The sequence below is a fragment of the Scyliorhinus canicula genome, chromosome 28 (genome assembly GCF_902713615.1).
Source record: "Scyliorhinus canicula chromosome 28, sScyCan1.1, whole genome shotgun sequence".
Taxonomy (NCBI): Eukaryota; Metazoa; Chordata; class Chondrichthyes; order Carcharhiniformes; family Scyliorhinidae; genus Scyliorhinus; species Scyliorhinus canicula.
The window spans coordinates 19417363-19429131 of NC_052173.1; the positions used below are offsets into that span (position 1 = coordinate 19417363).

At 39.8% G+C, this 11769-nt stretch overlaps 1 protein-coding gene across 1 annotated transcript in view; it reads left to right on the forward strand.

The window, feature by feature from the left end:
* Positions 1-10876, forward strand: part of LOC119958251 (histone-lysine N-methyltransferase 2D-like) — a 224347-nt gene extending 213471 nt beyond the window's left edge. Inside the window, 5 exon segments of the mRNA XM_038786664.1 lie at positions 84-252; positions 2637-2753; positions 6627-6700; positions 7148-7256; positions 7949-10876. Of these exon segments, the coding sequence (XP_038642592.1) occupies positions 84-252; positions 2637-2753; positions 6627-6700; positions 7148-7256; positions 7949-8041 (562 nt within the window). The 3' untranslated portion in view covers positions 8042-10876.
* Positions 10877-11769: the final 893 nt, after the last annotated feature.

Here is an 11769-nt window from a genome sequence, read left to right on the forward strand (position 1 = left end):
AAAGAGCAAATATAATGTGAAGTATTATAGATTTCAAATTGGCCAAGTATAAATGTTATTTTTTTCCCTACATACTTTAACAGGCCACACACCTTGAACAGTACCAGCACATCAAAGGCATTTCAGAGTACAGTAACTGGAGAAATTAACACTCCCTACAGCAAGCAATTTGTCCACTCCAAATCCTCTCAGTACCGCCGACTGAAAACTGAGTGGAAAAATAATGTTTACCTGGCTCGGTCACGAATACAGGTGAGTCAGTCTCGGCAAGATGGGAAATACCACCAATTAAACAGATTGTGTACTCTGAAATCAAATAATGTTCTCATTTGTTTAGTATGTATATTCCTCCATGGTGGATGGAGGGGAAAAAATTAACTGAAAATCCAATTTCCTAGGGATACCATCTCAAGATACTCGAACCTTTGCATAACCACCGTTTAGTAATATAATAATCACTTACTATATTTATATGCAGGTTTTATTTATGATCACATTCTTGGATGGTTTCTCTGCTGCTATTGATACCAATCTTCATTGCGAAGATTGCAATATGCGAAGGGAAAACTTGTCTGTAAGATATGTGTTTCACAGTACACACTGCCTTTTAGTAGTACGGAGATAGATTTCGCACAGAATCACAGAATAATAAAGCACAGAAGAGGCCCTTCGGCCCATCGAGTTTGCACCAATGCGTGCTAAACACCTGACCTACCTACCTATCCCATTTGCCAGCACATGGCACACAGCCTTTAATGTTATGAAGTGCCAAGTGCTCATCCAGGTACTTTTTAAAGGATGTGAGGCAACCCGCCTCTACCCCCCTCCCAGGCAGCGCGTTCCAGACCGTCCCCCGCCTCTACCACCCTCCCAGGCAGGGCATTCCAGACCGTCCCCCGCCCCTACCACCCTCCCAGGCAGCGCGTTCCAGACCGTCCCCCGCCTCTACCACCCTCCCAGGCAGTGCATTCCAGACCGATTTCAACAACCTTTTAGCATTGGACATTGCCAGTGTTTTTTTTTACAAATTTAGAGTACCCAATTCATTTTTTCCAATTAAGGGGCAATTTAGCATGGCCAATCCACCTACCCTGCACATCTTTGGGTTGTGGGGGTGAGACCCACGCAAACACGGGGAGAATGTGCAAACTCCCCACGGACAGTGACCCAGAGCTGGGACCTTGGTGCCGTGAGAATACAAGGCTAACACACTGCGCCAGGCATTACCAGTGTTGCTATTTCAATCAGTAATGTGCCTCAATATTTTTGGTGCCTTAATCCTGGCTCATCTAGGCCCATCTTTGGTGTATTAATTCCAACTGAGGTGGCCTCCTGGAATCAAGAGGAATATAGTTATGAATTCTTCTGCACAGCCAATAACCATAACTCCTGTTTGCATTTTCTTTTAATATCCTCTTACCTCCAGAGGTTTAAAACCTGCTCCAAATTCAGCAAATGGGCCCTTTGTCTGCTTTACTGAGAGACTGACGAGTATGTCTAATCTCAGTTCTTTTAAGTGATTTTCCCACCGTTAAAGCTCAAAACATCTAAAGCAATTGGGGTAAATGGAGAATGCTTTCAAGAGTGATCCCAATGTAAAGGAGCTCCTGGAGCCAGCATTCCTTGCTGGTTGATTTGGCTAGACCGAAGGTGAATTTGCTGCCCTGTGACCTGCCTACTTACCTCCTCCAGCACTAATTTTATAATTTGGAATTTGCCTTCTCTGTGGTGCCTATGGACACCAGAGTATCAGTTTAAAATTGAATGTAGTTGTCTTAAGTAAACTGCAAGGATAGCAATCCTTTGCCTCTGGAGTAGTTCTGTTACATAAAAATGGACTTAAAAACAAGACCAAACAATTACCTTAAATTGACTAGAACCAGTTTAATGTGGAATGTTTAAGCTCAAGTTGTTTTCAGAGAGGCATCTTTTAAAAAAAAATAAATTTAGAGTACCCAATTATTTTTTTCCAATTAAGGGGCAATTTAGCGTGGCCAATCCACCTAACCTGCACATCTTTGGGTTGTGGGGGTGAAACCCACGCAGACATGGGGAGAATGTGCAAACTCCACATGGACAGTGACCCAGAGCCGGGATCGAACCTGGGACCTCAGCGCTGTGAGGTAGCAGGGCTAACCCACTGCATCACCATGCTGCCCTTCAGGGAGGCATCTTGATGATTACTATTGATGGATGTATCTGTAACTATAGTCTACATTGTTGGCTGCTTCTGTCAACAACAAAAAATTAATTGTGGGCCACTTAATGTGCTGGGATTTTATGCGATATAAGAAACATATGACTTTATAACTGGCATGAACCATGAGTTTGGACCCATCCATTTAGCTTGTTCAGATGACAACGCAATGCAAAAGCACACTGAGCTTCAATTACACCTAAATGAAGGATGGACTGTACTGGATGTATAAATATTGTTGAGATCTGCCAGCATCATATCCTTTTGCCTGGGAATCGAGAGCATCTTACTGCAAAATTGCAGTATATCTGCTAGTTAAACCTTGTGGCACTTGATCATAGATAATGGAACCTGGACAGGAGTCGGTGAGCTCTCGATGAAGGTTGTGATGGAATTCATTCCAATATTCGTTTTACCTTTGGCTATTTTCGCTCCACAGGGGCTGGGTCTCTATGCAGCCAAAGATCTTGAGAAGCACACGATGGTGATTGAATATATAGGGACAATCATTCGCAATGAGGTTGCAAACCGCAGGGAGAAATTGTACGAGACTCAGGTATGGATTAACCACATCGCCGTGCACAGTGTTGCATACTGCTTTAAACACAATTGCTGAGACAAACTTCAATGAATAGGGCTATTGAATAACTGTTATTTTCAAATCATTGAAATCTGTAGGTGCTAAAATTATTTCCCATATTTAAAATAGAAAGAAACATCATTTTGTATTGAAATTTCAATACCAACAGTTCACATTGCCCCACCAAATTTGAATGGCTACCCAGTTTGCACCTTTCATTGGTAAATCATGGCCTTATGACTAATCTTGCAATCTCAGCCATGCTGCTATGGCTAGTTGCCATGTAGAATTCGGGTGCTTCCCTTCGGGGAGAAATGTCATCTGCTTTGGGTTCATTTTTGCACACCATTCAGCACCCAGTTTCAGAGCAACATTGGGGGCCCTGGAACAGGTTGGCCGTCCTTAGTTGGGACGTTGTATTTGCCACAGGAAAATCCAAGCAAGATGTTGATATATGGTAAAATTATGTTCTGTTTATGTCCATTTCAAAAGGGAAATGGATAAATATTTGAAAATGAAACATGTAAAAAGCTATAGGCAGGGCAGCACGATAGCGCAGTGGTTAGCATTGCTGCCTCACGGCGCTGAGGTCCCAGGTTCGATCCCGGCTCTGGGTCACTGTCCGTGTGGAGTTTGCACATTCTCCCCGTGTTTGCGTGGGTTTCGTCCCCACAACCCAAAGATGTGCAGGGTAGGTGGATTGGCCACACTAAATTGCCCCTTAATTGGAAAAAATGAATTGTGTACTCTAAATTTTAAAAAAAAAACTATGGGCAGGAAAATGGGACTAAGTGAAATCACCTCTTCAGAGAAATGATACAGGCAGATATGAACTCCCCACTGAGCCCATGTGGTTGGATTCTATGATTGTATGAGAAATACAGTTGTTAACTTGAATTAATCCTAATAAATGTCCGATCTTAATATCGGTGCGACTATCTGGCTTGTGTCTGAATGATGCAATATCATCTTTTAAATGCAATGGTGAATGCTATACTCGTGTCTAAAATGTACACACCATGTATATGAGGTTATGTTATAAATATTAAGTTAAGTACATACAAAATATCATGCTGTCATATGTAAATATATCACAAGTTTAAATCATCTTCACAACCTATATTGGAGAATGCACGTTGGATTGTATGCTAATAGCTTGAGCTATTCAAGTTTCTGCAGCTCTTGTGTTGCCCGTATCCCAAAGAATGGCTGCACGATTGCCAGGATGCCTTCCTTGGGGTCATTCTGGTCTGTATTTTGTTAACCTACTGCTAATTTTCCCACCAGTACTGTGTTTCCTGGTGTTGAAGCTGATTCAGATAACGCTCTCAGAACCAAGAAAATGAAGTGATAGAGATACTATAGTGAATCAGCAATGCTGAGAATGAGCAAGTCAGTCAGCTTCTCTAAAGAGGAAAGACAGGTTAATGTTTTGAGTGCAAGGCATTTCTCCAGGACTCTGGTCTTGCACTGGGATGTTGACCTTTATACAAAGGGGCTGACTGACTCGTGTTTTTCTGACACTTTCTCTTTGTTCGCAATATTTTTAAGCTGCTACAGTTGTGTTACAAAGAATAGAGAAAACCAAAAAGGATGAGGAATGTGGTAAAAGAAAAACTGGGGCATGGAACATGACACATTTTTATAGGAAAGATAGGAGAAAAATGGAACATTCAATCACCCTTTAATTCCTTACTTAATGGGTATTATGCAGCATCTCAATTTCCTTGTTGTGGCGACCAGAATATGCCATTAGCTCAATCAAGATTTGGTGATGTTCCATGGTCTCATGCTCCAGGAATATTGAAAAACAAATTGGTTGTTAGTTGAGTTTGGGATATGATATTGACTTCAGTCTTTCTGCCACAGTACTGATAAGAGCTGAAAACAAAACTGTCAAAAAGAAAGTCCCAGCTTGCTGCTTTTTGGGGTGGTTTGGCACCCAAGGGAATTACAAGCATCTTGTGTATTTTGTTTGTCTATAGGTTTGATTGGAAATTCTTTGAGCACAAGGCACATATTAAAGTTTCTGTTGCCTTAGTTGTCTTATCTTTTTGAAGTACTTTACTTTCAAAAGAAAAATGTTTCTTGAAAGCTGTCGGATATAGGCTAGAGAGATTCTGTCAGAAACAAACCAACATAATAAGACCATAAGATATAGGAGCAGAATTAGGCCATTCGGCCCATCAAGTCTGCTCTGCCATTCAATCATGGCTGATATTTTTCCCATCCCCATTCTCCTGCCGTCTCCCCATTACCCCGATTTATAATCAGTCTAAATACTAGCGAGTACAGACCCAGAGTCCTCAGTCGTTCCTCATATGACGAGCTCATCATTCCACGTTAATAGTTTTTTAAAAATAAATTTAGAGTACCCAACTTTTTTTTCCAATTAAGGAGCAATTTAGTGTGCCCAATCCACCTACCCTGCACATCTTTGGGTTGTGGGGGTGAGACCCACGCAGACACAGGGAATGTGCAAACTCCACATGGACAGTGACCCAGAGCCAGGATTCGAACCCGGGTCCTCAGCGCCGTAGTCCCAATGCTAACCACTGCGCCACATGCTGCCCTCAGGTTAATAGTGGTTAATGTTCGTCAGGGACTTTGACACAATCTAGTTTAACTTGTAGTTCAGCAAGGCAGAAGAGACTGTTACTTTTTTTATTAGGTCTGAGTGTGTCCTGTAAATCTACAGTATGTTCATTTGTTATGACCATGGATGATGTCTGATAGGATCTCGTTTGGGAACAGTTAACTACTTGTTTTAAAGTAGATAATTTTTGATATTCAGTTCACTTGCTTAGAGAATAAAGCCACAAGATACCTTGGGTTCTGAGCAAATAAAATATAAATTTTACACGGTCAGAAAGATAAAACTATTTACAATATCCACCTCATATTTAACATTCAAAATTAATATGAGATACGTATGAATTAACAGACAAACAATGGTCAAACACACGACACTGCACAGTAAATACCAGTGATGTGGAGATGCCCGTGTTGGACTGGAGTGAGCACAGTAAGAAGCCTTACAACACCAGGTTAAAGTCCAACAGGTTTGTTTCAAACACTAGCTTTCGGAGCACTGCTCCTTCCTCAGGTGAAGGAGCTCTTCATTCACCTGAGGAAGTAGCAGCGCTCTGAAAGCTAGTGTTTGAAACAAACCTATTGGACTTTAACCTGGGATTGTAAGACTTCTTACGACAGTATGGTAAGTTTGGATCACGTTAACACATTGCATCTATTCATTTCATTTACTGTTTGGTACTTTATGACCTCATTCTTAGTTTGAGATCTTAGGATGGTACAAGTGCAATAGCTTTGTTAATTTGCAAGGTGCACACCTAGATCTCAAAGCAAGGATATGGGACTTGCCCATAAGAGTGATCCACGGTGTACATGATGGCTAAAATAATCAAAAGGAAGATGATTGTAAAAGATCCCAAAATTATTACTGGGAATGAGGATCACCTATAGAGTGGTCTGAGACATCGAACCCAAGAAACACTTTCAGACTACCAATCCTTAAATTGGAACATTCCTCGTCCAAAAATGTCCAAATGTCATAGTAAATCATTCCTGCCAACTGCCACTGCAAACGGTACATTAGTGATGTCGTGCAGAGGGTGCCCCTCTGACCCGATCTCTATCCTCCCTCTGGCTGCACATGTTGAGCTTTGTCATTGAAAGTAGAGCCCCATAGCTCACAGAAATGCACAAGTTTTAATTGAAATATGGAGTTTCATCAATACTGAAAATTTTGGGTACTCTATAGCTTTATGAAAGAGGGATGAACAAGACTAGTCGAAGATCAGAAGCTAAATTTGTTTTATTTTTTCCCAGAATCGAGGTGTTTATATGTTTCGGATTAATAATGAACATGTGATTGATGCTACTTTAACCGGAGGCCCGGCCAGGTAAGTGACAGTTTCTGTTGAGATGGCATCGGCAAGAATGATTTTCTAATTGAATTGGAATCATTTTATATGGTAATTCTTGATGTTTCTAGTAATTGACAAGTTAGGGTTTTGAATTTTTTGTGCCTTCTCGTCAGGATATGGAACTCTTATCCCCTTAGTCTCTATTCCCTTTCCTTGCTGCCCCAATCTACACAACCTTTGCGTCCCAGAGAATAGCAGGAAAACCTACTTCTAGGCCATCAGCAGTCTCGCCAGAAGGGTGACCTTGAATGGCAATGACACGACTTTGGGATTTATTTCATGCTCCTCATTTTGCAGTTGGTTGTATTATGAAAATGTCCCTACTTGACAACATTTTTTTTCCCTCTTATTGCATTTGGTGCTGTTAACTTGCCCCCTTTCTTTTTAAAAAAAAATATACTTTCACCTTTTTCTCCTGTGCAGATATATCAATCATTCCTGTGCCCCCAACTGTGTGGCAGAGGTTGTGACGTTTGACAAGGAAGACAAAATAATCATTATCTCAAGCAGACGAATCCCAAAAGGAGAGGAGGTGAGTGCTAAACGTTATTGCAAACTTGGCTGAGAATTAAGAAGAGAAATGCACAGTGTTACAGAAAATCCTAGTGTTTGCTTGAATCTTTTGTCTCCTGCTGGTAGCTTAACCCAGGTTTTCGACAATGGAAAAATCAGATAGATATTGTCACTTTTAGAAAATGTATGCAGTACTTTCATTGTGTTAGATTCCTTTTTCCAACAATGTGCATAACCCTGCATAAGAGCTGTTGCACAGCATGTAGAACCACCAAGTTCTAATTACATACTACTGGAATATCTTGCCTCTAACCTGAGCTTCTGGGCCATTTCTGACCAGCTAGCCCCCTCCACAAAGTATCCACATACTACTTGAAAATAGTAGTTCAATGGTGTTAATGTGTGCTTGCATGGTACAAAATACCCCATCTGATTGAAATGGAGAACAGCATAAGTGTGATGTACATTTCAGCTAATCAGCTTCAGTATGAAATAATGTAGGTGTGGATAACTCTAGTGAAACGGTCTATTGTTGAATATTGCACTGCTTAAAATCTTCGATGCAAAGTTACAGATCATTTATTTTGCTCATCTGGGAAGCTTTATAGTAGTTCCAACAACAACAGAATCAAAAATGTATCAGTTGATGCCTGAATGTTGACTGTTCATTTTCCATCTTCTGCCTTTTAATAATGTTCTTTTTCTTTCCAGCTGACTTATGACTATAAGTTTGATTTTGAAGACGATCAGCACAAGATTCCATGTCATTGTGGAGCTCTCAATTGCAGAAAGTGGATGAACTAAAACATTTAGAGCAATTTTAGCTGGTTCAGAATTCACAATTACAGATAGTTCAGAATTGTGGACTTAGTATCTGGTATACGCCGAGAAATCATTTTGACAGATATTGCTACATGGAGTCTCGCAGCAAAATTATGGAGATGGGAAAAGTCTCACTAGTTTACAAAGAAGTATTTACCAAATTTCATGTTGAACAATATCTGTAGTTGGGAGATAGTGTAGTGATCTTGTTAATCTCTTATGTGCAGAACCTTTTAACAACATTTAGTGCACAATGAGATACGAAAACTAATGGACTGAGCAGGTGTACAGAGATATTAAGATACACAGCCAACGACTGTGTTTCCTGCCAGGCCTGTGGGTTGCTTCTGAATGTAATCTATGGTTTTTTTTGTCTATGGTGCCCGCAAGAGAAAGAGAGAGAGACTATGAGAATCTCTCATTGTGCAGACCTTTTCTGATGGGACAACCTTAAGGGCAGATTGTGTTTCTGTTCTAATGAAGTCCAGTCAAAGGAGGGAAGATTGAGACCACAAAATCCACCAGCTTTCCTATCTCTGCTGGAGGGTAGGGGGGTCTCTGACTTTAGACATGTGTACTACATCTCAAGGTGAAAGGGAATGAGGTTTTCATCTGACCAGTTTTTTTTTAAATACAAGTATGTTTGAACATTGCGGGTATAAGTAAAATTGACACAAGTTGTGTTTTTTATATGGGAGGCGGGTGACTTGAAACCAAGGCAGCGATTTAAGCAGCACTCCTTAAAAACAGCAGAGTTTTAAAGAGATGGTGTCCATTGGGTGTGATAAATTTGAATGCATTAATAGATTTGGATTTTCCACACTGTTTGCCCGAATTGTATGCTGGAGAATTAGTGTGGGATTTCTTGCTTGCAAGATTTTTGGTTACTTTGCCAGAATCAGCAATGTTGACTTTTTAAGCAACAGTCCCTTTTTTGTGTGTTTATTACTATCACCAGATTGAAGTTTATTTGAAAGGAATTTCACTCCATAATTGACCAAAACCTAAAAAGTGGAAAGACATAATGAAGTAAACTTGGTAGAAACTGAGAAATTTGAAGCGTCCATCCATGTTGGCCACCACATGTAAAATCTGGGTGACTATCTCGGAAATGTTGATCTTCTATACATTGTTACTGAAAAGTAAATGTGCAAAAGATACCTTTTGAAAGACAATCCATATTAGTAAGAACTCACTAGGACCAGTTGAATGGTTCTCTGTTGGGGATTTACTGGAAACAACTTAATATATTGAGTCTCTGGGGCTGGCACAGACCATTCTACTACTGTTAGCAATGAGATCTGGTTTTAACTGTCCAGTTGGAAACTAGGGTTCAAATTGATAAATTGACCAGCTCCCAACTCTGAATCTGAACGATCCCTAAGGATCCTGACAATACGTTTCCATGATTGGTGACGTTTTTCTCCAACATTTATATTGTTTCCAAAGTAGAAGCAACAACGCACCAGTCATACACGGCTATCTTAATTTAGACGATCAGGACCTATAACCCCAATTATAAGTCCTCAGTTGCTGATCAATAATGTAAAACATAAGTGAAAATGAGGGTGGCACTTGACTTGGTCTTGAGCCACCTCAATCCTGATCAGTCATAATCGACAGGCGAGTGAGTGGCTAGGGCATTTGATTCAACGCACAAACGGACTCTCTCTGAAATCTCTTGCAGAGGAGACTTGCACTGAAGGATTTCTCACCTACTTGATTCCACAAGTCATTTTACTGTAGTTTTGTTCCTGTAATATATATATAAAAGTGTGAATTTTATTCGGAACAGTAGGATAGGTCTGGATGGGGGAGATTTTTTTTATTGGCGCGATTCATTGAAAGCTGCTGCCCCCACTACATCTTCTCCACACTGCAATTGTAAAAATGTAAATAGAAAACTTGTAGAAATCTCCAAAGCAGAAACCACTGGATCAGATTCTCATTCGTACAAATGAACGGTTGGTATTGGTGATATAAAATAGCTGCTGGTTGGATTGAAGCAGGGAAGATATTAGCATGCAATGAGAAGATTCTAGGTAATATAGATCATGTTAGATAAATTTAAGCTTACAGTGTTTTACTGTTTTTATAATAAACACTGATTTCACCCCTCCAACTGACAGGAGCAGGGGCGTCTTTTAATGGAAGATTCTAATTTAAAAATGGGGCATTTATTCATTTGAACTGAAAATGTCCACAGAGCCCTAATGCATTGTGGGATCCCACTTCCCTGCCCACCATAGTTGGGGAGGTTCCAGTCACGTAATGTATTGTTGGAACGTGCTCAGTTAACAAATGAAGATGTCCTATTTGCAGTAAAGCCTTGTTCATACTGTTTACACTCTGAGCTAGGTATTTTGTGGTGCATTTTATCCTTGCAATTGGGGCAAAAACAAAAACAGAGATTTCTGAGTATTTTTTAATGAAAAAGTAAAGTTCCAGATTATGAAAGTTTTTTTTTGTTTGTGTTGTGTGCATTCTGTACAGCAAATGTTGTCACTGGTAATGAATTAAAATTATCCTTTTTTTATTGTATGTGGCATGTTTTTTTTTGTACTGAACATAAGTTGAATTGTATATAATTTATGTCGAAGAGCCGAGGTGTTTCTTGACTATGTATTAAATTTCCTGCAGGAATAAGCTTATTCTGTACATCCCTGGTACATGTAGAGACCGTTTCTGATCATGTTGGCTAGATTGTACAAACCTTTTTTAAATACAAATGTAGCATCTTTGCATTACTGTATGATAAATAGGAACATCTGTTCCTACAGAGGTGAATTTACTGCATTAAAACTGTTTGAAATAAAATCATTCTTGGCCTACATTTATTTGTCTTGTGTTAGAGTAGAAGAGAACTTAGTCTGCCATGGTAAAAAGACATACTGAAGAGCATCTCTTTGCATGGTGAATGGACTTTGATACTTATAATTTGGACAATTTCCTTGGCACAAATCTAATTAATGTGGGTTGATGGTCGATAGATATTTGTGGATCTGAAATTTAACATGGAAAAATACAAGTGGGGTGATCAAACTTTGAAAGCAGCAGAGACACTTGGGGCTTTAGATACACCTTCACAAGTGAGATACGGTAAATAATTAAAAGGTACATGCAGGATTCTAGGCTTCATAAATAAGTGCTTTGAATACAAGATGAAAGAGGTAGTGCGAAGCCTATATATTAAAAACATAATTGATTAGGCGACAATTACTGTGTCTTGTTTTGGATAATTTACTTCAATATACAAAAAGGGTGGAGCATCTCCTCTGCACACCGTTCCTTTAAGAAAGTATCGAAGTGCATCCTCTTCAAAAGGACGAGGAAAACACTCTTGTATGGTCGAATTGTAAACCTTGAATATATTTGTCCAATAGAAAATAAAACCAATGCTGGAAATACTCAGGAAGCCAGGCAGCATCTGGAGAGAGAGACAGAGTTAGTGCATCAGGTCAGTGACCCTTCAACAAAATGGTGGATCTTGGGATCTTGTATATTGAAGTAAGATATCCAAAACAAATTTTTAAAAAATGTAAAATATTTTTATTCGCCATATCTTCATTTTCACCATACAAAAACAACCTCAACAGTATGTAAAAAGAGACAATCCCATCCCCCAACCCAAAAAAACCTCTACCTTCAATCTCTTCCCTCCCTCCCGCCCTCAACAGTCAACCGTAACCAACTCCTGGAAGTGCATAATA